The sequence below is a fragment of the Theropithecus gelada genome, chromosome 16 (assembly GCF_003255815.1).
Source record: "Theropithecus gelada isolate Dixy chromosome 16, Tgel_1.0, whole genome shotgun sequence".
Lineage (NCBI taxonomy): Eukaryota > Metazoa > Chordata > Mammalia > Primates > Cercopithecidae > Theropithecus > Theropithecus gelada.
Genome location: NC_037684.1, coordinates 15,380,267 through 15,408,250, shown reverse-complemented (window position 1 = coordinate 15,408,250; position 27,984 = coordinate 15,380,267). Strand labels below are relative to the sequence as shown.

General features: G+C 57.8%; 1 protein-coding gene across 3 annotated transcripts; it reads right to left on the bottom strand.

Annotated features, from left to right (window-relative positions):
- Nucleotides 1–59: 59 nt before the first annotated feature.
- On the bottom strand, nucleotides 60–27,984 carry TSPOAP1 (TSPO associated protein 1). Of its 3 annotated transcripts, none has more exons than XM_025361214.1 (32): nucleotides 26,785–27,984; nucleotides 25,876–25,983; nucleotides 25,486–25,614; nucleotides 24,748–24,927; nucleotides 24,030–24,221; nucleotides 22,690–22,767; nucleotides 22,520–22,603; nucleotides 22,165–22,254; nucleotides 21,869–21,991; nucleotides 21,509–21,613; nucleotides 19,570–19,620; nucleotides 19,151–19,171; nucleotides 18,132–18,336; nucleotides 17,324–17,496; nucleotides 15,174–15,289; nucleotides 14,766–14,875; nucleotides 10,626–11,456; nucleotides 10,305–10,456; nucleotides 9,589–9,966; nucleotides 9,265–9,504; nucleotides 8,722–8,916; nucleotides 7,297–8,136; nucleotides 6,601–6,700; nucleotides 6,370–6,521; nucleotides 5,562–5,730; nucleotides 5,107–5,178; nucleotides 4,661–4,693; nucleotides 4,368–4,471; nucleotides 4,213–4,284; nucleotides 3,864–3,974; nucleotides 3,140–3,201; nucleotides 60–1,281 (listed from the first exon to the last, which is right to left on the bottom strand). In XM_025361214.1, exons 1-31 carry the CDS (start codon nucleotides 27,115–27,117, stop codon nucleotides 3,172–3,174), a joined length of 5,577 nt encoding a protein of 1,858 aa, XP_025216999.1. In that variant the 5' UTR covers nucleotides 27,118–27,984; the 3' UTR covers nucleotides 60–1,281; nucleotides 3,140–3,171. The 3 variants fall into 3 exon arrangements, with proteins under 3 accessions (XP_025216999.1, XP_025217001.1, XP_025217002.1); XM_025361216.1 differs by having other exon boundaries at nucleotides 5,107–5,151; XM_025361217.1 differs by lacking the exon at nucleotides 24,748–24,927.

The window sequence follows — 27,984 nt, the reverse complement described above, 5'->3', positions numbered from 1 at the left end:
TCCAAACCCCAGCTGCCCCACCCCCTCCAAGGAGTCCTTTGCCCACGTAGAGTCCAGCATAGATTTTGTGAAAATAGACTTTATTATAATAAAATGTCTTTTTAAACAAATTCCCCCACCATTCCACACCCCTGGAGACCAAGGTGGGGATGGGGGTTCAGTCAAACAATCTCCCACCACAGCAAAGGAAACATGCAAAGAGACACTCACCCGGCAGAGGGTGGGGAATGGAGTGGATAGGGTAAGGGTGGAGAACCCCCTACCCCACTCTAAACGGGAAATGTATGAAAATAGCTGCATAAATCTGTCCTTTTCTCCAGCCCCTGGACTCCAACAGGGGTTAAAAGAAAACTATGCAAAAGAACTTGAATCCAATGAGCAAAATAAGGCAAACCCAACTCCGCCTTCGGCCCTGCGGGCCCCAGGGTCTTTGGGGGCGGGACCATACAGGGGCCAGGAGGCCGCGGCAGGGAGGGGTGGAGCACGACGGGGGCGGGGTGGGGCCTGCTTTGGCTTGGCCTTTCTCCTTCCCGGGCCTTGCAGTGGGAGCGAGGTGGAAGAAGCTGAACTGAGGCACTGAGTATGTACATATATACACGGCTCCGCCCGCCTGCCCGCTGGGGAGGTGGGGCTCCAAGAAAATCCAGTGCAAACTTTCCTTCAGGGGAGGGAAGACAAGATCAGGACAGCCAAAGCCATCAGGGGGCACAGGCTCCTTTCTCCCCCCAGGGCCCGTCCTGGGACTGGGGAGGGTGGCAGAAGGGACTAGCGCAGCACTGTGGGACACTAGTAGACGAGGTGGGTGGACCAGGATGCGAGGGTCCTGGGTCCAGTCCTGGCTCAGTGACCTTGGTCGAGTTACATACTCACTGTGGGCTCAGTTTCCCCTACTATAGGAGGAAGGTGCTTCTCTAGAGAGTTCATCCTTAAGGAGCCATCTAGCTCTGACCTTCACGGAGGCTCTTTGATCCTCTCTGAGTGCCGCAGTGTTAATGCAGAAGAACGGGGACTCTGGGCCCAGTCTGAGCCTTCCCTGCTCAGCGGAGACGCTGGTCTGGGGGCCTCTCAGGGCCTCTTCTGCCTGCAGGATGGGCCACAGCTTCACTCCTTCTTCCCAGAGCCCAGCCTCCTGAGGAGCTGTTTCCCCTTGGAGAAGAAACCCCACACCTTCTCACTTCTGCCCTGGGGCTCCCCACGTTCGATCCTGGGGGCGCTGTCAGGGCTGGGAGCACAGGGCCCACCTGGGGACCCGGGGGGCCCTTGTGTGGTGCAGCCCCAGTCCTGAAATGTGAGACAGAAGGAGCAAGGTCAGGGCCTGATTCCCTCCCGACCCCCCACCACTTTTCTCCACAGCCTCAGCGGCCTGCAGCGTCCCATGTCATGGAACCATGGGTAAGAACCAGGGCCTCACCTCCCACCACTCACTGCCAGACACACACAGCACAGGCGGCGAATGGGGAGGGTGATGCCGAGGGAGCACTGAGCTGGGAGTCCCAGGGGATGCAGTCTTGGTTCTGGATTGCTCACCTGTGACCCTGCGCAGGTCCCTTCCCTTCTCCCTCCAGGATGCAGGGCTGACAAGGCCCAAGAGTTCTTGGAAGCTGCCCCTTGGGATGGGTGCCCCCAACTTCTCACACGTCACCTCTCTCCCAAAAAACAGAGCGCAAGGACAAGGACTGCTTAGAAGCAGCTGTCACTGCCAAGGAAGGTAGCTTCCACAGCCCCTCGTAGACAGAAGGAGCGTCTCCCCAAACTCAGCAGGTGTGGCCCCCCCAGGCCTTCAGGGAGTGGAGCCAGTACCCACTCCATGGGGAGGAAGATTAGGACTCTCCCTTAAGGGCCCTAAGAGGACTGTGGGGAGGCCAAGGACCCAGAGGGACTCACAGCTGGGGGCATCACTCAGCCCCCACCACAGGCTCTGGAGGCTGCAGCATCTTCTCCCTTACTGAATCTCCTCCTAACTCCACTCCCTTTGCCTCAAGCCCACCCAGATGGCGCTCCTTAGTGATCTAAGGCCAGGAAGCTGGGAGAACAGAGAAGCCACCAGAAAGCCCCCCATACCTCTGTTCCCACCTTCACCTCCAGGACCTGGCACAGCTCTGTCAGCTCTTGCCAGCCTGCATGTCTTCCCTTCCTCAAACTCCCACTCGCTGCCCAGAGCCTGGCAGGCTCCCAGCCAGAACCAACTATAGAGCCCAGGCCAGAGGCAAGGAAAGTGGGTGCACAGCCGAGGCCCCACCCCTGCCCCAGGCCTGTGGTGATGTGGCAGGGCTGCCCACAGAGGCCAAAGCATCTACCCCCAATCAGCCAGAGCTGAGAGCCAGTTGGGGAGCCCCAGACCCTTCCCACTCCCTCTTAGGGCTCCTTCCACAACATCCAGGAGGGAGAGGTTGTCAGGGAAACAAAAGAACGAGGTTTCTGGGCTCCAGAGAATAATGATTTGGGGTTATTTATGGATTTGAACTACTCAAACTTCCCCTTTATTTTTCTCCCAGGCTGGAGTGAAGTGGCGTGATCACCACTCACTGCAGCCTCGACCTCCTGGGCTAAAGTGACTCCCACCTCAGCCTCCCAAGTAGCTAGTATTACAGGCATGAGCCACCGCACCTGGCCAAACTTCCCCTTTTATCCCCCAAATAGAGAAAACTGAGAGTTTGAGGTAAATCATGCATCTGATCACCCTAACAGGTCACAACGCAGAGGACAAGGGTGGGAAGCCTATTATTACTGGTGGCATTACAGTGTCACCCTGGCACCAGTAATAATTACAATATTATAATACCATAGCTGCACAGTATCATAATACCACTGATGAGTCCTACTATGGATGCCACGTCATGTTCTATAAACCATATGTGTTATAGAATAGGAGGCATCAGCTAATATGGGACATCACACACTAAGATGACATGTAATCCTATGACAGCTGGCACTGCCCTGGGTAAAGGCAAGGCAAGGGGAGCAGGGAGGGGGAGGGATGACTCTATGCAAATCTGGCTCATGGCAAGCTCTCCTTTGCCATTCCCTGGACAACAGTGGGAAAGCTGGGTCAGCTCCAGTATTTGAGACAAAGGAGTGCTGTCTGATTATGGTCAAGTGGGCGTGAGGGGTCACATAGCGGTGCAGTCCCCCCACTTACATGTTGCTCTCTCTACATATATCTATCTCCATCTAGCACTGGACTCTTCTCCTCCTCGTTCTCTGAGAACAGGGAACAAAGAGAGGAGATGGGTTACAGACAGACCCGCATCTTCTCCGCCCGGCTGCCAGGTGGCCCTGTACATTGGTGGGCCCTGCTCTCCAAGGCCTTTGTGTTTACACACGGAAGCCCTGAGTTTTCTGACTGGGGCTTGGCCTCTTCACCCTCTCTCCCTGCCCTCTGAGGGTGGAGGCTTAGTTGTATTCCACCCACCCCAAGGAGAGGTAAGCTCTAGGAATGAGAACCCAGGAAGCTGGGCCTGGCTGGGCAACTGGCTTCCAAAGGCACCTGGGAGGTAGGGAGACCCCCCCCCCAGGGTGGGAGTATCCTGAAACAGGGACTTTGATTGGCTACAGGCATGAGGCAGAGGGGTCCTTTTCCACAGGGCCCCTCACCTGTGTCAGCCCCCGGGTGTTGGCAGCCGGTCAGATGGCCTGAGGGTCAGGGTCACAGCTATCACCCCTCTGCAGAGAGGGGCACATATTTGGGGGCAGCTGCCTGGTGGGGCTCCCCTCTGGTGGTCACTTAGTGGCTCTGCACTGGACACAGTGCTTACCTGCATGACCACCCCAGCTGCACCCCTGCTGCAACACTGCCCTGGCCCTACCACCCCACCAGTAGGGTAGACCGCCCTGCCAAGCTGGGAGCCCAGCTCCTCACTGACCTGACTCTCAGCCTGGGGTGTCCTGGGTTCCCTGTCCAGGCCTCCTGCCTCAGGCCCAGGGCCCTCCAGGAAGTTGGATGGAACCAGGCCCCTTTGTCCATTTAATTCCCCCTGGAGAGGAGAGGCTGGTGAGGCTGAGATCAGGAAACAGGCTCTAGCTCTGCCCCTCGACCCTGATGCCCCTGGGGAATAGCTGGGGCCAAAACCACTGTCCAGGGAGGTGACCCGTTCCATTCCAGCAGACTTCCTGAGGGTTCCTTGCCCATCCCCCTGCCCGGCTCTGGGAGAGCCCTCCCTGGGAAGTCTGGGGGGCTGGGGTGTGGTACACCCTCCCCAACAATGTTCTCACATAGTAGAAACCGTCATCGTCCACGCCCCCAAACACAGTAATGACATCCCCTGCCCGGAAGGGCAGCTCTGCCTGTGGAAAACAAGAGGAGGGCATCAGGCCCAGGAAGGCTCTGCCACCGCCCCCTTTGCTGGGCTCTGTCTGAGGGTCCTCACCTCGACGTCCATATTGGGGGAACTCTCCTGGGGGTTGTAGTCAAATGCAGCCACCATGGAGTGGGGAGCTTTCAGCTCAGTGGAGGGGACCAGCTTAGGGGGTCCTGCAGGGGGAGAAGGAGAAGACTCTGGACTCTCTGGAGAGCCCTATACTCCATCCTGTCTTCTGCCCTGGACCCCTGCCGAACCCCTGTCACCACCTCCCTACTAGTTGTAGCCCCTGGGGCGAGGCCAGAGGGGCCACCCACCCTATCTCCTTCCCCAGCCTCCCGGGCCCAGGGATGTTCCTTCACCTGGACAGGGCTGGACAGGGCCTTCCGACTCAGCTGTGGAGAGAATGTGCCTGTGAGCCCCACCCCGCCCTGCCCGCCCAGGCTGCAGGTGCTGCAGCGCAGGCCAGACACACACACAAGGAGGCAGGCAGGGAAGGCTGCTGAGGGCGCATCTCCCCAGCCCTTTGGTGTGGCGGTGAACTAACACCCAGAAAGGCTAAATGGCATGTCCGGGGTTCGTGGATTTTACGGTCAGGTGCCTGTGGGGACAGAGAGCTCCACAAACCATCCCTCATCCCCACCGGAAAAAAGCCCCCCACAGCGGGAGGCAGGGGATGTGGGTGGTCTGCCCTGATTCCCTTTACCTGCTCAAAACTCCAGAGGTGCCTCCCCAGCCAGCCAAGCAGCGCCACCCCACCCGCACACACACCCTCCCAGCACCTGAGAGAGAATGGGGTCCTACCCACCTTTCTTGGAGCGGCGGGGCTTGGGAGGAGGCCCAGTTGTGCGGGCTGTGGAGTACACAAAGGGACCATTCCCTGATCCAGGAAAGCAGAGAGAAAGCGAGGCAGGGGAGGTGGGAGAGACAGGACTGGGACTCTGGAGTTTCCTCTCAGGGCCGTGCTGGCTTACTGAGCTTGTTTCATGAGGGCATTCATCTCCCATCCCTGACAAGAGCCCCATCCAACCTCCAGGACCCAAAATTCCTGGCTGCGTGGCTGTACTCCCCTCCGCAACAGACGCCCACTCCATGTGGCCAGCCCACGTGCAGTCTGACCACCAGCCACAGGGTTCTCAAGGCTCCAAGGCTCTGCTAGAGTCTGGGTAAGTGGGGGCACCCCAGACACAACAATTGCTCAGGGTCAGGTGGAGTTGGAAGAGGGCTGGTAGGAGGGGGGTGAGGGACAGCAGCAGGTCATACCTGAGCCCTCGAGGATAATATCTGGGGACAAATAACCCCGCTGGAGCAGCTGCTGTCTCCCGGCAGGGCTGTCCACAGCCACCTCAGCCACCATGTTGCAGGGAATGTAGCCTGTCCGGCCCCCACCTTCGCCCCGGTAGAAGCCGTCGGCATCCTTGTCCCCAAACACCTGGAGGCAAAGAACAGTGGTCTGAGCCAGTTCTGCTCGCTCCCTGTGCCCCAGGCCCCGAACCCCAGCAACACCCCACTTGGAAATGCAGAAGAATCTTCTCCCTTTCGTAGGCCATGGAATGGGAAAAGGGGAAAAACAGAAACGAACAGGATCAGAGGAATAGGAGAAAACAGCCCTTTCTGTATTACCCCATTCACTGTCTACACGGTCATGCCCTTTGCCCACCCCAGAGTGGATCTCCTTAATCTCAGAGCAATAGCAAAATGCCTTCAATCAATACTTGGAGGAATAATAAAAATAGCAATGTCAGCAGCAGATAGTTAGACTGTGCTGCCTATGTGTCAGGCAGTTTAAGCTCTTTATGTACATTGGATCATTTAATCCACAAATCACCCTGTGAGGTAGACACTAATATTATCCCCATTTTACCAATAAGAAAACTGAGGCCCAGAGGGCCTAGGTAATCTACTCAAGGTTACACAGCTAGAAGCGGCAGAGTCAGGGTCCAAACCCACGTCATCTGCTCTAGAAGCTGTGTTCTCCGCCCATCTGTGCTACCTCCAGTGGAGGAAAGGAGGGAGGAGGGAAGACCTAGCTGGTGTTTGGAGCTCTGAGCCCTGATGGCAAATCAGTCACCTTCAGGATCTGACCCTCTCGGAAGGGAAGCTCTTCTTCTCCAGCATCAGGATTGGGCGACATTGACACGGGGTCGTAGTCAAACAGAGCCATAAAGATCCTGACGGGTAGGTGCTGGTAAGCCAATGCTTCTGACGGGCTCCTCACAGGGACTGTGGAGACAGTGGAGAGGGCGGTGATGCAGCGAGTTCTGGCCGAGGGGTTCTAGCTCAACCCCCATCAGATGCTCACCTAGCTCTGCAGTGCTTGGCCTGGGGACTCGGGCACCTCTCTTCTGGGGGCCTCTCCGCCCAGAGCTGTCCTGCCCTCTGGCTTCCCTGGTCTCTGTTGCCTGCAAAAAGAGGGCAACAGATGGCAGAAGTAACACACCATTCCTCCGGTGGGCCCGTGCTCCCCAGTTCTGCCCCATCAGCGTAAGCAGCACAGCAGCGCAGGAGCACAGCAGTCCTCTCCTGGAGTCTCGCCCGGCCTGCTGGAGACCTCAGACACTCCCACAGTGGGAGGGCGGGCAGGAGGGGAGGCCCCAGCCCCTGCCCCCAAGTAGATGAGTGGAGTAGAGGGGACTAGAGTTGGCTGAGGAGCCTGTGAGAGGAGGGCCTCCCATCAGCATCAGGGCAGGTGACCCTGGACATGGCATCACAGTCAGCGTCCTGAAGCCATAACTAGCTATGCAGAGGAAAGGGCGACCCTGCCCAAAGGCCACAACAGGTGACTAGTGATAGAATATTGTGCATCCCAGTTCTGATCAGCAGAAGCAGCAAAGCAGTGGAATGTGGGTGGGAGGAGGCAGGTGAGGGAGCCCAGAGGCCCGGCCCCACCTCTGCTGATGGAGGCGGCAGCGTGGAATGGGAGCTGCTGGTGGGCAGCAAGCAGGGCCACCAGGCAGCAGCAGGCAGGGGCTGCCCAGGGCGGGGAGTGAGCACGGACCCGGGAGAGTGGCTCCTTGGCTCTGCCCGTCGCACTGCGGCCTCTCCGCTCTGGCTCCCCTTTCTCCCAGGCTGGGAGGGGTGGGTAGGGTTTGGGGCCTGAATTGGCCTTCGGAGGCCCCCTGGGCCTTCCTACGGTTGCTGTGCCCCAGGCCTCCCCATCTCCAGGGTAGCAGGAGCTGGTGATGCTGATGCCCCCGCTGCCCGCCTCCTGCTCGTCCTCCGAGTCATATTCAATGCTGATTTCCAAGCACTTGGGGGAAAGGCAGCTGGCCAGGCCAGGCTCCAGCGCCCGGCCACGGGAGCACCTCCGGGAAGGGCCCAGCCGCCCTCTCCCGCTAGCCTCTAGTCCAGTCCTGGGGCCCTCAATTACAGGGAGGCCACCCCTCTCCCGCGTGGGGCCAGGTCGTCCAGAGGCCTGGGGCCCATTGTTGCTGAGAAGTCGGCTGCAGTGTTCACGGGGATCTGGAGGCCGCCTGCGGCTTGGGGGCTTCTCAGGGGAGCCCCCTCCTCTCCTCCGACTGCTTCCACCAACTAATCCAGGCATGTCCTCCAGGCAGTCTCCAGCCCTGGAGGGCTCAGGAGACAAGGGACACTGGCCAGGTCTTCGGGGCTGACCACTGTCACAGCCCAGCCCCAGCAACGCAGGTTCAGGGGGGCCAGGGTCTTGGGAAGAACAGCCTGCCCCTGGCTTCTCCTTCTCCTCGTCCTCCTCTTCCTCCTCCTCCTCCTCGGGGATACTAAAGAGCTTCTTGCTGCAGAACTGCTGGAGGGGCAGCTCCAGGATCTGCTCCAAGATCTCCTCATCGCTGTCAGTCTCACAAAAGGGGTCGGGCTGGGACTGGTGGAGGTGGGGAGGTGGGAGTAGAACGCAGCAGGGAAGAGAGATGTGTGGGGAAGAGGAGAGAGAGCTGTGATCTTTGCCCTCAAACGAAGGCAGGGGTTACGGACAACCCCACAGCCCTCCCACAGCTTCCTCCGAGAGGAAGGAACCAGAGGGACAGTGGCTGGCCCAAAGTCGCACACATATCCAGTGAGAGCCAAAGGAAGAATCAGGGAACACACTCTAGGAACTGTCACCAGCCCCGTGGAACAGGAGCATTGAGGAGCAGACCTCCCCATCCCCTCCCCAGAAGCTACCAGCACAAGAATCTTAGGTGGCACCAGCCTCCCTTGGCCAGGATGCTGTATCTGGTGGGCTGGAGGGAGAGAAGGTGCAGAAATGAGTTCCTCCTCTTCCCCTTTCTTTCCAGGAGGGCAGAGGCCAATCCTGGGCCACTTACTATCTTCTGCTTAGGACAGGGCCCAGGCCACAGACCTAGAATGTTACTGGCACTCAGTGGCAGTCAGAGCAGCTGCTGATACACAGTTGGGAGGCCCCAGAGACTGAGGCCTGGGGCCCAGCAGCCCATCCGTACCCTGTTACCTTGGCCCCATTCTCCCTGATGCTGTTGCCAGCAACCTGCTTCTGGAAGGAGCAAGTCCTGGAACCCAGCTCCTCCTCCTCCTCCTCCACCTCCTCCTCCTCCTCTTCCTCCTGGATGTCTGACAGGTCTGAGCTGCGGCCGTGGTCCACGAGGGAGTTCACCAGATGAACCCCGAGCTCTGCCGCGTCCTCCTTCTGCAAGAGGTGAGGCAAGGCAGGAGAGATAAGGACAGTGAGGGGCACAGGGGGATCCAGGCAGGGTCAGCCCCAGCCACAATAACAAGGGTCCTTTGGCAGAGGGAGAAAGAGCCATGCCCTAAATGGGGGAGGTACACCATGGGTCGGGGGCAGGTGGGAGAAGGGAGATGGGAGCCACATGGGACAGAGAAGTCCTAGAAGACAGACAGACACACAGCACAGCCAAAGGTGTGAGAGCAGGACCAGAGCAGAGGACAGGCAGAGAAGGCAACTGGATTTGGGCTGGCAGAAGGTAGGGAGGCAGGCCCCAATTCTCTGAAGTGACAGTGTGTCCCCAAACCCTACCTCAGCCCTGGGCCTCAGCCCAGACCCTGGGTCTCCTCCTTGGCACGCCTCGGTATTTGGCGCCTGCTGGGCCATTGCTCCCTGGGCGGAGCTGGGGGCCGGGCAGGCCTCTCCTGCAGTCCACTCGGCCTCCTGCTTGGCCAGTGAGGGAGCTGCGGGGCTAGGGTCCTTCTCACCCAGGGTGGATGTGCTGGCTGTCCTCTCCTCTGAGGTGCCCAGCACTGCTGCCCCAGTCTCCTCCTGGAACAGAGAGCGCTGAGGAAGGACCCAAGCCCAGGTCCCTCTCCCAGCATGCACCTGCTCCCCTCTCCCCGAACAGGGTACCTGGGAGCAAGGTGCTGGAGGATCCTCGTGGGACCCTTTTGGCATCTCTCTGGAAGGGCTTGCAGGGGGTGCTCCTGGGGGCTCTTGAGTTCCAAGGGGAGCAGGGTGCTGGAGAGGAGAGCTGGGGTCTCCAGGCCCTGGGGAGGCTGAAGCAAGGGGTGCTCTGGCCTCTGGGCTTGGTCGTGGTGAGGGGCAGGAGACTCGGGCTGGCAGGCTGGCTGGAGCCAGGGCAGGAGTGATAGGAGCCGGGATGGAGTCCGCCGACTCCCCGTGGGGCGACATGGTACGTACGACCACCTCACGACACACCTGCAGCAGCTGCAGCTGGGACAACTCCACCAGCACACTGCCTGCCGTGGGCGAGGCCACCTCCATGATCTGTAGGATGGAGGGGGCACAGGATGGGAAGCAGAGGCTGAGACAGCCAAGTGTGAGGATGTACTGACAGCAGTGGCAGCTAGCATTATGCCAGGTACTGTGCTAAGCCCTCTGCATGGCCTATCTCATTTCATCCTCCTGGCCACATGGCTTCAGTGGTGGAACAGTTCTAAAATCCGTCATGTGCTGCCAAAGCCCATGCTCTTAACCCCATCTGCCTCATGGTGCCCAAATGCCAGGGGCTGGGCATCTCTGTGCCAGGTCAGAGAGCCTTCGTCTCTGAGCATAGCAAGAAGGGATCCACCTCCACTCCCAGGGTACAGTGAGCAGGGCCATACCTTCTGCCCATCAGCATAGATGGCATAGCCTGTGACCCGGACACCGTTGGATGTGCCAGCAGCATCGATGGTGACTGGGAGCCAACTGATGATCAAGATTCCAGGTGAGGGCCCAGGCTCGATTTGCACATCCAGAGGGGCATCAGGCGGGCCTGGGGGCAGGGAGGCACAAGACGCAGTGATGCAGGATGCTCCCTATCAGAGATACCTGCCCAATTTGCCATTTCTCTGATAATGCAAATAAGATCAGGGTCCCCTTCTTCCATCACCCATGGCCTGGCCTCCTGGGTGTTCTGGACAACAGAGCCCAAGCCCACATACCTGCTGGGAGTGTGGTGAACTGCAGGGTGGCAGCCCGCTGCTCCAGCCTCTCCCAGCCTGGTTCCCAGGGCCCTTGGGGTGGGAGCTGAGCCTCCACTTGGGCCTGATAGGGTGTGCCAGGCCGTAAGTGGCAGAAGGTGGCCCAGTAGGTACTGGGGCTGGCAGGTGGGCACTCTTCCCCATTGAGGTAGATGGCATGGGCCAAGTTGCTATTGCCGGGCACCCAGGTGATCTCAGCAGATGTGGCTGTCAACCGATGGACCCGCAGCTGGCTGGGCACCACTCCAGCCCGGGCACCCACCGCCAAGCAACAGCGCAGTGGGTCGGAGCTGCCCTGGCTGGTCAGGGCCTGGACAGAAATGTGAAGGGGCCCGGCCCGCAGGTCCAGATTCTCCAGCACAGCCTTGGGTGGCGCCCCAGGCCCCAGGGCCTGCCGCAGCTCCCCATTCACACAGATATGGAAGCCGTGTAGCTCCACTCGCTCAGGAGGGGGTTCCCAGGCCAGCACTACACTGTGGGCCAGCTGCTTGAGGACCACCAGACAGCGGGGGTAAGGCACAGCAGGAGGCTCGCCCAGGCCCTCCGGTGATGGGCTCACACTGAGGTCGTCCCCTGCATCCTCCTCCTCAGGTCTGGGCTGGCTCCGTCCCCCGCTGCTTTGGACCCCGCTACTGCTGCCACCCCCACCTACGCTCAGGAAACTGAGTTCAGGGCCTGAGCTGTGGGACAAATCGGCCAGCTCCGGAGGGAGGGAGGTCAGGAGGTCGTCATCCGACACACGCTCTACAAAATTGGAAGGGACCAGGCCCCTTCGGCCATCCATGAGCTCTCCTGGCAGGAGGAGGACAGGAAAGGGCAGGGCAGGGGAAGACAGAGAGGAGATAAAGAAAAAATGGTATAGTAAATGTATTTTAGCAACTGCTAGTGGGTGATCTTCAGCATTTGATTCAAATCAACATTTAACTGTCAATTCTTTTAAAAGACAAGAGCTGTAAAGATCTGGATTAGAGATAGGTCTGATAATAGTATTTTGGTTCTACAGGACAGTGCTTCTTCAGTTTTAACTTGGATATGAATCACCTGGATATTTGTTAAAATGCAGATTCTAACTCTCTGGATGGGGCTGAGATCCTGTGATTCTAATAAGCTACCAGGTGACACTCGGACTGCGAGGACGGAGGAGAATATCATGTTCTAAATAAGCACGTTGAGTATTTCAAAGTAAAATATCATAATGCTTTTAAAATCATTTTTAACCTACATACAGATAAAGCAAATATGCCCATGTTTTAACAATTGTTGAATCTAGGTGCTGGGTATATAAGTATTCAAATGTATTCTGTACATTTGAACACTTTTGTGTTAAAAATTGCAGTAATAATTTCATAATTTCATATTAAAGTTTTAAAAAATAAGCAGGTCAAGACGAGAAAACTGGCCAGGCATGGTGACTTATGCCTGTAATCCCAGCACTTCAAGAGGCAGAGGCAGGCAGATTGCTTGAGCCCAGGAGTTTGTGACAAGTCTGGGCAACATGGCAAAACCCCATCTCTACAAAAAATGCAAAAATTAGCTGGGAGTGGTGGCACGCCTATAGTTGCAGCTACTCAGGAGCCTGAGGTGGAAGGATTGCTTGAGCCCGGGAGGCAGAAGCTACAAGCTGTAATCGCGCCACCGCACTCCAGCCTGGGCGACAAAGCAAGATGCTGTATCCAAAAATAAAAAAATTTTGCTGATTGGATTTTACCTGGGCCTGAGGAACAGGGGCCAGGGTGCCCCTCAACTTCCCTTTGTGAACAGCAGACATCCACAGAGGGAGAGAGAGAGAACCAACTCAGCAGAGTAAGGGAAGGAATCTTTAGACACAAATGAAGTAAGTGCTAGTGAAAAGAGTCACTTGTAAGTTCTAGAAGGATCAGGACCCCCAGCAGGCCTGTGTCTAGGAGCATGACTGACAGCAATCAATCCAGGCAGCCACCAATGGTTATGTTTTGTTACCTGCGTCGGTTCTCCTGAAGACTTGACAAGAGAGTATTTTAAAACATTTGCTGTTGTTGTTTGATTGAGGAATGTCAAGGAAGCTGGGCACCTAACATGTCATGTCATGGCCAATTTAAAGAAGAAAAAAGTTCTCAGGAAACAGACAGCTGGCAGCTAGTGTGCTTTATTGGGAGGAAGGGGGAGCACGAGCCAGGGCTTAGGGGAGAGGGGTGAGTATAGGCAGGTCTGAGCTGCAGTGGGGCCTGGAGTTTCCCCCAACAGTCATCTGTGCCCCCCACCTCCACCCTCTCTCTCTCTGCCTATGCTAGGAAAAAAAAAAAAAAAAAAAACAGTAAGGAACTTTAAGAAACAAGAGGGACTGTCAATAAATTCGCTGATAGAATAAGCACCGTAGAGGGTTGAATGGTGGCCACCCAAAGACATGTCCATGTTCTAGTCCCTGGAACTTGTGAACATGGCCTTATTTGGAAAAAGAGTCTTTGCAGATGTAATTAAGTTAAGGATCTTGAGAGGAGATCATCCTAGATTATCCGGGTGGGTCCTAAATCTAATGACAAGTGTTTTTATAAGAGACACGCAGAGGAGAAACACTAAGAGGAGGAGGAGATGGTGACCACAGACACAGAGACTGGAGTGAGGTGGCCATAAGCCAAGGAACAACTGGAGCCACAGGAAGCTGAAAGGGACAAGGAACGGAACCTCCCCTAGAGCCCCCACGGGGGATGCAGTTCTGTGAATACCTTGACTTCAGACTTCTGGCCTCCAGAAGAGGCGAGTGAGAGAATAAATGTCTATTGTTTCAAGTCACTCCATGTAATTGTTCCTGCAGCCCTAGGAAACGATCATAAGCTCCAGCACTGTGGAGTGGGAGACAAAGGCAGGAATCTTCACAGTAAGAGGATCTCCAGCCTGCAGGGCTGAAGCTGGAGCCTGGGCCAGAGTCAGGCACATGCTCCAGAAGCCCACACAGCTGAGAACAGCCTAGGTGGCCCAGACGTAGAGGAAGCAGCCCTTTAGCTACAGTTGGACAGGGAATACGGCATCTTGCCCCCAGTGGTCTACGTGCCTCTACATCTATCCCAATTTATCCCAGATCGCACAGTTCAAATTCTAGTCATTTGTGGTTAGTTAATACGTATGCCTTTGCTGCCTGCCTCCAAAAAAAGGGTGTTTGGGTTTGGGTTTTTGATTTGGGTGGTTTTTTTTTTTTCTTTCTTCATTTATAAAGTATTGTTTTTCTGAAACCTTTTTATGAATTCTGATCTTCGTAATGTACCCCTGCAGGAAGCTTAACTGTTTAGGCCACAAAGCCAGGTACCATGGGTCCCAGCAACTCCTCAAATAACAGGCAGAGGACCCAGGGAAAAGAATCTGAGCAGGCTCCCAAGCTTCCAGGGTTACAGATTCAGAGCTAAGCCCATTCCTGAATCTCTATACACAGTTGTGGCTCTCGCCCTGCCCTGTCCATGCCCCATCCAATTCCCTACACAGTGCCAACCTCTCTGCTGCTGATGGACTCAGCCTGGTGGTGCCCAGGCCAGAGCCACCCTCAGAGAGTCTCCCAAGGCCATGTCTTCCGCAGGCCCATGGTGCCCAGTCTCAATGAGGCATCTGCCTTTAGTTGCCTGGTCAGCCCTCTGACTACCCACAGGAGCTGCAGAACCTCCCTGAAGCGGACCCCCTGCCTGGGCCCTGACAGCTGCTAACCGCTTGCGAACACCTTCCCCTGGAATCTTTACCGATTCCTCCTTCACGTACCTGACTGGAGTCCAGCATCAAATCTATGCTGCATGCCTGACCTCAGGTGTCACTAGCGTGAAACACTGCCATGCCCTGACCATCCGCACAAAAATGAATCTAGCCAAAATCTCCTGTGACACTCTGTCCACCATCTGGACTATGCTGTCCTGTCCTGCTTGGAGCCAGACCCCCTTCTTTCTCTTTCCCCAATGGCCACTGGGTCTCTGTATGCCTTTTAGCTGAGACCAAAAAGTTAAGGTGGGCTGAGCACGCTGGGCAGAGGGGAGGGATGGATGGATGGATGGATGGATGGATGGATGGATGGATGGATGGATGTCTTTGGCAACATGGACTCAAAGGCAGGGGAATGGACAGAATGACCCCCTACTACCTTCCTACCTTCAAAAAAGCCATCCTCATCCATGTTGCCATAGACGTAGATGTACTCGCCAGCTGTCAGCGGAAGCTCTGCTTCTGGATTCTCATTGGGGCCCTCAAAGGGGTTGTAGCTGTTGGGGGAGGCACAGAGGAGGAGGAGGAGGAGGAGAGTGACCTACACTCCACTTCCATGTCCCGTCTTCTCTCTCCCACTGCACTGAGCCTTTATGGAGACTTGGCTGTGGTTGTCCACCACTAGCAAAGCACAGCCCTCACTGCACCCACCTTGGCCCAACTAGGTTATGAGAATAGGTCCATTGTGTCCTGTGCCGCCCCCACCACTTCCAGAGGTCTCTATCTCCTCTCGGCCCCCTCATACACCCCAAATGATGGGGCTGGGCTCGAGGGCAGTGAGGGTGAGGTACCCACCTATAACGCGCTAGGAAGACCTGGATCCTGGCTCCTCCCCGGCTGCCCTCTGGCGTGGCTGGGAGCAGGGAGACACTGTCCGCCTCCAGCTCCTCTACCTCACTGGCTGTGTCCACCTGGGGGCAAACAGAAAGCGCTGGTTCCTCTTCAGGGCCTGGGGCCAAACGCCAAGCAGGCAGGTTTCCAGGCTGAGCCAGAGGACCTATGGCTTTGAGGAGGGAAAGTGAGCACATACCTGCTGCACAAGACCAGTGGCAAGAACCCCCTGATGCTCTCTAAATCCGTACCTGAGACAGGTCCTGGCAGAGCCCAGCTACCCTGGGCAGGGGCAGTGGGGATAACCCAGATCCCTCCGTGAGCCTCTACTGCACCCGACAGGAAATAAAGCCACTTGCCTCATCTCAGAGGGGCGCAGGCCATGCTGGTGTGGGGCGTGGGTGTCAATAGAAATTTGGTTTGGTTCCTTAAAGTAAAAACTCAGCAAAGTTGCCAGGTGCAGTGGCTCACGCCTATAATCCCAGCACTTTGAGAGGCTGAGGAGGGCAGATTGCTTGAGCCAGGAATTTGAGACCAGTCTGAGAAGCATAACAAAACCCCATCCCTACTAAAAATACAAAAATTAGTTGGGTGTGGTGGTGCACGCCTGTGGTCCCAGCTACTTGGGAGGCAGAGGTGGGAGGATCGCTTGGGCCCAGGATGCGCAGGTTGCAGTGAGCCAAGATTGTGCCACTGCCCTGCAGCCTGGGTGATAGAGCGAGACCTTGTCTTTAAAAAAGAAAGAAAGAAAAAAGAAACACCTCAGCAAAGCACCCCAACTGTAAATCGCTGGAAGCAAGGAGGCAGAAGGAGCTTGAGAGGTCCCTGCTTCTAGCTGAGTGACAGTGTGTCTGCCGTTCAGCTCTGGAACTCAGAACTTCCTGTCTACTTGCCTGGCCCACAGCCCAGGGCACCCCAACCTCAGGGCACCCCGATTCTCTGACCCTCATTGAGGTTGCTGGGGTAGCCTGGGGAACAGGCTGCCTTCTTTTTTTTTTTTTTTTTTTTTTTTTTTTTTGAGACGGAGTCTCGCTCTGCCGCCCAGGCTGGAGTGCAGTGGCCGGATCTCTGCTCACTGCAAGCTCCGCCTCCCGGGTTCACTCCATTCTCCTGCCTCAGCCTCCCGAGTAGCTGGGACTACAGGCGCCCGCCACCGCGCCCGGCTAGTTTTTTGTATTTTTTAGTAGAGACGGGGTTTCACCATGTTAGCCAGGATGGTCTCGATCTCCTGACCTCGTGATCCGCCCGTCTCGGCCTCCCAAAGTGCTGGGATTACAGGCTTGAGCCACCGCGCCCGGCCCAGGCTGCCTTCTCTTCTCTGCCAATGCCTGGGAGAAGGGGACCAAGTGGGCAACCTCTCCACGACCACATCCAAAGCCGGCACCACCCTTCTATCCCACGAGGGGGCAGTAGACGCCCGGGGCTTCATTCTACCACTTGCTGAATGTTTGGCTTACAGAGCTGCTCCTGACCTGCCCCCTCCACCTTCTGGGGTTTGTGGGTAGAAAGAAGGATGAGTTGACAACCAGAGCTATGAGTGATGCCCAGGAACTTAGTAATAATAACAGCTGCCCCCTGTTGAGCACACATCCTCTGTGCCCTGCACTGAGACAGGCATGTTCCTTCTTCATTTAACTATCACAACAAGCTTAGAAGGCAGGTTTTATTAGCTCCAGGATTCAGATAAGGAAACCGAAGCTCAGAAAGGCTCAGTGACTTGCCTAAGTCAAAGCTGGGATTTGAATCCTGGAACATGTGCTTTCTCACACAACCACCTGCTTTCACTACAGACACTCTTAGGAACAGTCTCTTTATGCAGATCCTGGTGCCCAAGTGTCTCCTCCATCCAGTGCAGCACTCCACAGCCTCCCTGGGCCTCCAGGGAGTGGGCTGGGGTGGCCCCAGGTGCGGCTTGCAGGCAGGCGGCGGAGGGCGGGAACGGCTCCACCCGAGCCCCTCGCCCACAGAAGGAATCCACAGGCCTCCCACCTCCCAACGTGGGACCCCAAAAATCGCCACCCAACTCCTGGGGACCCCAGAAGAGGTCAGGGCCACCTGCCCTGCACCCTGCCCAAAACCAAAGCCAGAACTTCAGGCCCCACCCTAGCACTTACCTCAGGTGTAGGGCATGACTTGGGGCTGTTGTGGATGGACTCGGAGTGGGAGGAGTTGGAGAGAGACTCTGCCTTCTTGGCTGTCCTTCGAGGGACCCCAGTGAGGGTGGCAGGGGCAGGCTCGGAAGACTTTGGGGTGCAGCGCCCAGGGGAGCCCGGCGGGAGGTCAAGGTCTAAAGAGAAGATGGCACGTGGGCTTGGGGTCTGTGGCCTGAGGAGGGACCAGGAGATAGGGTGGTGCTTCTTGGATATGGGGGCCAGGCCCTCCATAGCCGGGCTTCCTTACCAAAAGGGAAATGTTTAGAGAGAAACTTACTAAATAGAGTATAGCTGATTTACAAATACTATTTCACATGATCGTCAAAACAGCTTGATAAGATGCATTTAATTATTCCTGTCTTACAGCTTACGAAACTATGGCCCAGAGAGGTTAAGCAGCATTCTCAATTCACAGTGACTGGCAAGTAAGTGGAGCTGGGACCACCAGATCTGACTGACCCCCAAGCCCCTACTCTTCACAAGACCACACTGCCTGCTACTGACTCCTAGTGCCCAGCCCTCAGCCCTGATCATTCAGGTCCTTTTGGAAGGAGAGGAGCAGCGGCCCACAATGCCTGGGCCAGACTCTGGGACAGTCACTCCCCCGGGCTTTATTTTCCCCCATCAGAACCTGGTTCTAGCCAGGCACAGCCCCAACCTGCTGTGGACTTTGGATGAGTTGCTGGCCTTCTCTGATCCTGAACTCTCTGCTCTATACAAAAGCCCAGGCCTGGGGATTCCAGGCCAATGCCACTGGGGTCCACCTTACCTTTGGGGCCAGACCCCCGGCAAGGCCGGGGAGTGGAGCAGCAGCAGGGGGGTGGCGGGCGGTCTCCAAGGGTCCCGCAGTCCAGGGCAGATGTGAGCAGATCCAAGGGGCCCGGGTGCAGGCGGAAGGCCTGGAGTTCCTGTGCCAGGAGGCTAAACTGCTCGGTTTGGCTGCGGCACTGTTCCTCGAGCTCTCGAACCCGGGCCTGGGCCAAGACCCACCATGAGCCACCAGGCCCCTCAAAGCTGCCCAGTGCCAGCCTGTGCCATCTCTACACAGCCCTACACTGGGTTTCAGGTCACATTCATCCACCCAGCCCCAGACCTAGGTACCAGCCTTGCCTTGGCCACCCCACGGCCCTTAACGCATCAGAGCTGAGGGTGAAGTCCTGGGCTGTGTCCTGGGACATCTTCACCCCAGCCCCCTCCAGAGCTAAGGCCGGGGCCTGCCACACAGTCACCAACCCTCAGGCCCTAGGCAATGGCACTTCTGCCTCTGGCTGCTTTCTAGGCCAACAGGGATCATTCCCACCCCATCATCACCACCATCACCGCAGGAGTTTTCTCAGCTCCACCGCTCATCACCCTCCCATAGTCAGCAACCCAAACCCCTTCCCTGAGAGAGGTGGGCAGGAAATGCCACAGGAGAGCCAGGGATGTCTTCATGATGGGAATGGGCCAATGCCCGGGAAGTTTTCTCAGGTCTGAGGAGAGTCCCAATAGCAGGGGCTCTCTCCAGCCTCTATGGCGAGGCTCCTAAGTTAGACTGGCGATGACCTTCCTCATGATCAGGGTGTCTAGAGAGATGAGGCCCAGTGTCTGACAGACACGGCGGCAGGCCTGGGACGAGGGGACAGCTGCACATGTCCTGTGGGAACCCCATCCCCTCTGGATTCTCAGGTCTGCTCCCAGTGACACCCCCTCTGCTGGATGAGAGAGTGGGACTGCCTGGGCCCTGAGGGAGGAGATGCAACCCAGCCAGCCTAGAGAAGTGTGGGGAAGCAGAGAACGAGGCGCTACCTGCATGGAATCCAAGGTAGACTGTTGCAGGAAAGGAAGCAGAGAACAGGTTAGAACCCTGAGCACTGTGGGTTGCTAACCCAGAGAGGGAGGGGGAGAAGGGGGCCTAAGTGGACATCACCCAGTCAGCTCCCTGGACTGACTAGCAGTTCCTAAACAGAAGGATATCTCAGGGTAAAGGCACCTGGGGGTGGCAGCAATGGGAGACTGCTGCCACCAGACTTAGGAGCCCCCTGCCCAGCCATGCCCACCCTGAGAAATAGGCCAGTGGTGAAGGGGACTCCCCCAGGCCCTGGAGCATTTAAGGGCCCCTCTTGCAACCCCTCTCCCCACCACCATAGTCCATTCCAGCTCTATCTGGAGCTCCCCTGCCTTCCTCCCAAGACGGTGGAACTGGGGGCCACTTCCAGGCGCCCTACCTCCAGCAGCTGCACGGCTCCTTCATGTTCCTTCTTGGCTTCTGCCTGGGCCTACAGGTGGGAGGAACCAAAATGCTGGAGGGAAGGAGAAGGAATGGGGTGGAGTAGAGAGGGATGCAAAAGAGGGAGGGTAGAAAGGACAGAGGCAGGGGAGGAAGAAGCCAGTAGAAAGAAGAGTAGGGAGAGAGGGAAGAGGGATAGGGAAGGAGGAGGCTGAAGAGTTTCTCCCTCCTGAACACCCACCCTGAACCATACCTTAGACCAGAAGGCAAAGGGGTCCAGGAGGAGCGTGGCTGAGTCTGCTCCCCTCTTTCCTGAGCAACCATCCTCCCGGTTTCCCTCCTACCTTTCTGGATGCTCCTTCTCAGCCTCTTTTGCCTGCTTCCTGCCCTCCATTTTGAATGTTAGGGTTCCCCTGGACCCAGTGCTGGGCCCAGTTTATATTGTCTACTTTCTCCCTAGGGCTCCCATCTACTCATGCAACTGAACACAGTGATGGCTCCAAATATGTCCAAGACCAACTTACCCATAACCCCAGGCTCATGTATCCAGGTGCCTGTGGACAGTTCCCCTTGAATGTTTAACACGTAGCTCAGACATAGCCCGAATGGAACTTAGCACTTGGGATGCCCTACCTCTCTGATCCGCTGCCCCTTCATCCTTCACCTCACAGAGCGGGAAGAGCCCCACCTCCACCAGAGTTTATACAGCAAATGGCTGACAGAGAAGGAGTTCAACTGGAATCCCACGGGGAGCCTTGTCAATTTTTTTTTTTTTTTTTTTGAGATGGAGTCTTGCTCTGTCGCCCAGGCTGGAGTGCAGTGGCGCAATCTCAGCTTACTGCAAGCTCTGCCTCCTGGGTTCAAATGATTCTCCTGCCTCAGCCTCCTGAGTAGCTGGGATTACAGGCACATGCCACCATGTCAGGTTAATTTTTGTATTTTTGGTAGAGATGGGGATCCACCATATTGGCCAGGCTGGCCTCGAACTCCTGACCTCAAGTAATCCACCCGCCTTGGCCTCCCAAAGTGCTGGGATAACAGGCGTGAGCCACCATGCCCGGCTAGAAGCTTGTCAGTTCTATCTCTAAAACATAACTCAAACCTGGGCACTTGTCTCCCCCTTCGCTGCATGCATCCCCGTCCAGACAGCCACTATCTCCCTCCCAGGCCACTGCCCAGGCCCTGCTCCACGCCCACTCCCATAGTCCACCCTCCACAATGCCACAATTGTCACCTCCTCAGGGAGGCCTTCCCTGATGACCTCTAAAGTGGCTCCTCACCCCATCCCAGTCACTCTATCACATCACCCTGTTCTTCTCCACCACTGTGCTCATCAGTGTCTGAAATCAGCTCACTCATGGATCTGCTAATTTGCTGACTGCTCAGGGATCTGGTCTTTGTGATCCTGTGACTCAGATCATGCCACTCCCCAACTTAGGATCGTTCAGGAGCTTCTAACTACTCACAAAGCAAAACACCCAAACTCTTCACATGGCCGTTAAGGCCCGACAGGATCCGGTTCTTGCCTACTCCCACCATGCTGCCCATCCCTTGCTGTATTCTAGCCACACTGGTCTCAGGCTTCTCCAGCTCTTCCCTGCCACAGAGCATGTACATATCTACGCCTCCTGCCTGGCAAGCTCAATTGTCATCTCCTCAGGGAGGCCTTCCCTGATGACCGCTGAAGTGGCTCCTCACCCCATCCCAGTCACTCTGTCACATTACCCTGTTCTTCTCCACCACTGTGCACATCAGTGTCTGAAATCAGCTCACTCATGGATCTGCTAATTTGCTGACTGCTCAGGGACCTGGTCTTTGTTCCCCACAGTCTCCCCAATGCCTAGCACCGTGCCAGGCACACAGTAAATGCTTGTGGGATGAATGAGTAGCAAAGCTGGTGTCCGGCAGCCTGCCAGCTTCCCTCACTGCCGCCCCACCTGCTGCAACCTCCGGACCTCCTCCTGCTTCTCCCGCAGGCTGAGCCGAGCCTGTTCATGCTCCACCTCCAGCTGCTGTCGCCGCTGGGCCACCTCCCGCATGTGCTGAAACACAAGATCTGAGTCAAGGCCAGAGCCCCCACTTGGCCATTTCTAGAGAAGATCTAAGATGAGGAAGCCTCAAACACCGTCTGCTCCAGATTCCTCTATTACAAAGGAAACTGAGTCTGGAGACGGCAAGGGGCTGCAGCTCCAGGCCCAGCCCTCAGAGCTAGTGCCCCTCCCTAAGCATATTCTGCTGTCCCACTTGCTCCCTGTGCCAGGGCCCAGCACCCTACCCAACCTGCACCATCCCCTCACCTTCAGCACTTGCTCCAGGCTCTCCAGCTTGCTTTGCAGGCCCTGGCTCTTGCGAAGGGCTGAGTCCCTCTCCTGTGTCACCCCCAGGAGCTGGCCCCTCAGCTCCGCATTCTCCCACTCCACCTAGTGAGGGGGCAATGGCAGGGAGTTGGGTGGGTGAGCCTTGACCCACCAGAGCCCTCACAGCGGGAACAGTCCCCTACCTCTGCTCAGGGGTAGGGGAGAAAGCCCCTTGGCTGGGGACTGGGGCTCTGGTGGGAGCACAGGTCTCCACAGCACTTGGGTGGAAATGGTACCTGCTCCTTCTCTGTGACTCTCCCACTGAGCCGGGAGTTCTCCTCCACCAGGCGGGCATTCTCATTCTGCGCTTCTCTCAGCTGCAGTTCCTGAGCAGGCAGAGGAGCTCTCAGGAGGGGGCCCAGCACCCACATTTCCCCTCTCCCCGCACAGAGGACCCTGCCCTCCTCCCAGGCAAGGCCTTCCTCCCCTGCTGGAACCTGCACCAGCCAGGAAAGGAAAGCACCGAGGAGCAGGAGGGAAAATGTGTTCTTGAGGGCAGCAGGGGCGGGAGCAGAGCTGAGAGGGAGCCCACCACCTGGCTGGCCAGGGCAAAGGGAGGAGCTGGCCTCTGGGTTGCCCTCAAGAGCTCACCAGCTCCTCACATCGCCTCTGTTTTTTCCGGGCTTCCTGCTCCAGGCTCTCGCATTTCTTCCGCTTCTTGCTGAGCTCCGATTCCTGTTGGGTCAGAACCAAGGGCTCCTCATGCGGGAAGGTACATCTGCCCACAGCAGGCTGCCTCCAGCCCTTGACCTAGGACTTACCAGCTGCTGCACCCTCTGCTCTTTCTCTGGCTCCCCTAGAATCACGGGTAGGTTGTCCGCATCCTCCTGGGGTGTGGCCTGGAAATGCCCAGGGGCAAGGGGCTGGCACCTGAGAACAGGGCCCCAGGGCAGCCTGCCCCAGCCCAGCCTGCCCAGAGCAGGTTCCCACCCCATCATTCAGCCAGCAAGAGATCCCTGCCTAGGAAGAGCACAGAGGGGTACTGTCTGCCCATCCCCTCCCATTGTCTCCAGCTGATGTATAAGTACAAAGGCTGCACCCCTGTGTCCTGGAGCTGTAAGTGCTTTGAGATCCTGGGACCCACGTGTGCCCTGGGAGATGGGTCCTTTATCCAGGCCAAAGCTTTCCCTTTTTAGCTTCCAGCAGCAGCCCTGCTCTGCACTCAATAACTGTCCTGGGTGTCCTTCAGCGACCGGCAGAGAATTAGGAGGCTGCTTGGGTCCCCAGGGAAGTGGTGTTCCCCAAGACAGGAGTTCTGTATCATCCAAATCTGGGCTTGGCCTAGAGCAGCGCGAGCCCGGCCAGACCCTTCTCCTGGCTTCCCCAAAGCCCACCCTGCCACACCTTCCGTTTATCCATACAAACTTTGGGGAGGACAGGTCTTAATGGGAGGTGCATCTCCCTTCCAGGGCCAGCCAGAGGGGCAAAATCTGAGCAAGAAGCCTCCCCCCACCCAGAGGTCTTGGTCACTATCAGATCACTACCTGGTCTCTCCTCCCAGCTCTCTTCCCAGAAGGAGGAGGACCTATTTGCTGCCCACCTAGGATGATGGAGAGAAGCCAGACCCCTAAGTTCTGGGGGTCCGGAGCAGGTCCCTGGCCCTCGAATCAGGGGCTGCCTAAGTCCCCCGCTCAGTGAGGGTTGCCTGTACCTGGAGCCGAGGCGGACGCACCGCCGCCCCCGGGTAGCCGGGGCCAGGCCTGGCCAGCCAGGCGGACGCTGACGGGGGCGTCCCCGCTCTACGGCGGCGGCGGGAGGAGGCGGCGCGGGCTGGGCCCCGGGCGGCTGCCAGGGCAACCAGGGATTTGCGGCTGGGCCGTACCACTGGCAGCGCGGCAGGGGCGGCCGGCCGGGCCCCGCTGGGCGCAGGCCTATGGAGGGCGGAACCCTGGAGCCCCCAGGGGAGGGCACGACGCAGGTACGAGCGCGGGAGGCTTGGAGGTGGACCCTGACCAGGACGGGAAAGCTCCCCAGTCCCTGGGAGTGCGCACACCACCACTGGGTCCTTGGGGTTCTGAGCACGGTGCAGGGGAGATCCCAGTGGTCGCTCCCCGCCGCCATCTGCACGCACCCACACACCTGCCCTTGCGCCGGCGCTCACCTCTCCCGGGGCCCCGGGAGCCGGCGCCTCTGCTCTGGCCGGGAGAGCAGGGCCCGGGGGCCGGGACGGCGGGCGCGGGGGCGTCTCCCGCTGGTTGCGCAGCGCGATCTGCCTCTGCAGCCGCAGCACCTCCCGCTGGGACTCGCGCAGCAACCGATCGAAGTCCCGCACGTGGAGCCACTGGGGACCCTCCTGAGGTTGGGGGACAGAGACAGGGAGGGGAGTCAGGCCTAACCCTTGCCCGCCCCATGCCATCCCCTGGAGAGCCCTTCGCCTTGCTAGAGGGACTCCAATGCGCGGGAGTGTGCACACCCCCACAAGCGTACATGCCTGGTTACATGTGCATGCGTGTGTGGCCACATGCTCCCGCGAGCCCCTGTGCGGACATTCTGAGTAACTTATTTCTTGGATGCTCTCAATGTGCCCAGCACTGTGCTAAATGCCTTGTGAACATTTACAGGGGATGTGTGGATGCATACAGCCAGACCCACTGACACACAGCCTCAAGCCTGGGGCACAGAAATGCCCAGGTCTGGGAGTCATGGCTCCACCCCCTTCTCCCCTCTCCCACCTGGGCCGTTGCCAGGGGAACCTACTCCCAGCAACCTCCACCCTCCCGTTTCATTTGCATCTCATTAACATCTTGTCCGCATCCCACAACAGGCAGATAGCCCTGTACAGGGCTGAGCTGGAAGAGGTGACCAGGGCCTCCTCGCACCTTGCCCACCAGGGTGAGCCTGGCCTGCAGCTCCCTGCACTCCCGCTGCAAGGCAGCAATCTGCTTGTCCTTGGCCAGCAGTGCACTGGCTGTCTCACTGAGGTCCCGGGCTCGCTGGCGGGCTAGGGCCTTCCGACACAACTCCAAGCTGGCCCCCGGCCGGGGCAAGGGGGCACTCACCTAGCCAGAGGAGGGGTAAGGCCAATGGTCACCTGAGGGCTGGGGCACTTCTCCCACTCTTCATCTCCTTCCTCCCAAAGGAGGAGTTAGCATGAAAACCTAGGGGGGTGGCCACCTGCTTCCACCTTGACTGGGGTCTCAGAAAGCCAGCAGCCTCACTCTACCCCATCCCAGCAGTCCGAAAGGATTAACTCTACATCTGAGTTTAGGATCAAAGGATGCTGCTAATTTGGGGCTGCCACTGTGACGGGTCTCATCCCTGCCCCCACTCCAGCTCTATACCCTGAGATGAGCTCAGCAGGAGCTGCCGCCAGCACCAGCACATGGTAATCCAGAACCCTGCTCCCTGCCTGCTCAGGAACCTCCCCACTACAGCTCCAGAAACCTTTGGCCTCCTTGTCTGGCCAGCCTCTGCCCTTCCTGCACCTTATCCCTTAGATTCTTGCTTTCCTGGGTGCTGAGTCTGTGACTCCCAAGCTTCAGACAGCCCTCAAGCCCAGCCCTGGCTCCCCTCTTCCTTGGTCGCCCAGCCTCCGCCCAGCAGCCTCCTGTCCTCACCACCCTCAGGTTCGTTTCCTGCAGCTTTCGGGCCCTCTCCTCCAGGCGCTTGGCAATGACCGCCAGCTCGGCGTTCTTCCTCTTCAGCCTCCGCACCTTCTCTTCCGTCTCAGGGAAGCTGCTCTTCCTCTGCCAAGGGGTCAGGCAGAATTGGGGCATGTAGGGAGCACCCCACAGACCCAGTCCTAATGACCCAGGTCTTGGGTTAGAGCCCTAGGCTCACAGTGGGGTCCTTGGCAACTTTAGGCAGGGGTTCACCCTCTCTAGGTCTCAGCGTTTTGTCACCTCCATGGAGCCCCCACTTGGAGAGATGTTCATGGGGTGAGGAGGACACTGAGGCAGAGGGCCTGGCTCCAACCAGAATGCAGCACCCCAGTCTCCAAGCCTCACCAGCATCTGGTTTTCCTCCTTAAGGATGGCACAGCGCTGCCGCAGCTCCCCCAGGGCCCTCAGCAGCTCCAGATTGGGCCTGTCCCCAAAGCCCATATTCAGCTTGGCCTGGCATGGGAAAGGACCAAGGACAGCACCTCAGAAACCCACATCACCCAGCCAGAACCTTCCATGTGGAAGCATCCCCCATCCATGGTCCAAGGAGACGTGGAGATGAAACGGTTTTGCCCCACATCCCAGGTCTTCAGAGAGGAGCAGAGGAGGCCTAGGAGAAGGAACTGTCCAGTCCTTCCTGTCCACATAGGCGCCCCCAACCCTGGCACCCTCCTGCTCCTCCCTTTTTCGTCCCACTCCTGACCATCTTCTCCTCCAGGGACGTGCCAGCTAGAGCTCCCACTCCCATCCCTCCAGACTCCCCTGCCCTCCCACTAAGTCCTGTTCCTTCCCTCTTCTACAGGAGCCTGCTCACACCCACCCCAACCCTGGCTCAGCCCAGCACCAAGCCCCCTCCCTTCATTCTACTTCCTCTGCACTGATTCTCCGTGCACCTCCACACTCACCCTGTACCCCCCAGCCCCCAAGGACAGACAAACTCATGGAGGAAGAGACACAGACAGACAGACACACTGTCAGAGGGAGGCACAGAGAGGGACGGGGCAGCAGCAGGGCCAGATCTAGACAGACAGGCAAAGAGGGTCAGAAGGACAGGCAAATGACGAAAGAAATGGAGCCCCTGAGATTCCTGCTCGATGAAGAGAGGACAGATAGCCACAGAGACAGACCCACAGACAGGCCAAGAGAGGAGAGGTGGGCAGTAGGGATGCACACCTCGCCTCACCTCCTGGCCAGGCTGGAGGACACGGTGAGAGACCCCACCTTGCAGACCCCAGCCATCCACAGATCCCTTACCTTCGGGAAAGCCTCTACTTCCTCATCCTCTGGCCTCTGGCAGGCAGGTCCAGAGCTCGATGCTTGCTGGCCCAGGCTGGGCAGACAAGCCTCTGCTTCTTCAGGGTCAGTGCCCCCAATAGGCCCAGAGCTCCTGGCTCCTTTGGGCTCAGAACTCTCCTCAGACCTCAGTTCTGGAAGCTGCAGAGCTGCTGGAGGAGTATCAGCGACACTTGGGGCTGCATCGCCAGGTTCACCCCCTCGACCTGGAGTCCAGCTCTGCCAGGTGGGCAGTGCCCATGGCTCCATGGCTCCAGGGTCCCCAGGCCGTGGGAGGGTTGTCAGTTGCTCCATGGTACTGCCAAGGGTCCCCAGAACCTGGGCCAGGAGGCATCACCCAGCCAGGTGGGGGGACTGGCGAGGGTCATGCCAGGCCAGCCCCGCTCCCCTCTGAGCTCTTGCTTCACCGACACTCCATCCAGGGTTGGCTGAGCTCTTCCCCACCTACAAAGGAGGCTGCAGAAGGCGCCAGGGCTGCCGGAGCTGGAGCCAGGGGTATGTGAGCTATGTTTGCTGGTGGCTCTGTGTGTGTGCGCAAGTGTGTGGAGGAGCGAGGGTGTCCCCGTGGGGGTGGGGAGGATGTGCAGAGGCCACCGACAGCTGCGCCTGGGTGAGGGTGCGTGTGTGTGTCTCCAGGTCTGTCCGTGCAGGTCAATGTTGTCTCGTGTGTTGGGAAGATGGGTGCCCCCACTTCTGTGTGTTGAGGGGGGTGGTGCTGTGTGTCACTGTCTGCCCATTTCAGAGTTGCCAGTTGTTTCTGTGTGTGTGTGGGTGTCTGTATTGCAGGGCTGTGGCAGTATGTGATGCTGTCACTGGTTGTATCTGAGTGTGTCAGTGTCGTGCAGCTGTGTGCATCGTTGTCGTTGTGTGTCTGTCAGTGTCTGTGGGTCTGGCCTTCCGTCGCAACCCCTCAGCCTGGCCAGGGTCTTCAGGAGCTGCTGGGGGTGATCCCCAGTGGTCCGCTGTGGTCCTTTATTTCCGGCTCTGCTCTCCGCTGCTGCTCTCTCGCTTGCTGGGTGACTGGGCTGGTCCTAAGGAGGTCTGGGTCGATGGGCTGCTTGCCTCATAGTCTCAGCCCCTGCTGGCCTCAGCTCTGGGGACTGCAGGGGTCCCTTACAGTCCGGGAGCCTCGAGATGGTGGGCTCCGAGGAGGGCTGAGCC

Bases quoted from the DNA above. Each gene is read 5' to 3' on its own strand.
- TSPOAP1 (XM_025361214.1), bottom strand. From the start codon at position 27,117: ATGGAGCAACTGACAACCCTCCCACGGCCTGGGGACCCTGGAGCCATG. The intron at 24,222-24,747 runs GTGCGAGGAGGC...CCCCAACCTCAG, and splicing joins GGCTCACCCTGGTGGGCAAG to GAGGGTCCCCAGTGGCTCCA. The intron at 19,172-19,569 runs GTAGGGCGCCTG...TTCCTGCAACAG, and splicing joins GAGCCGTGCAGCTGCTGGAG to TCTACCTTGGATTCCATGCA.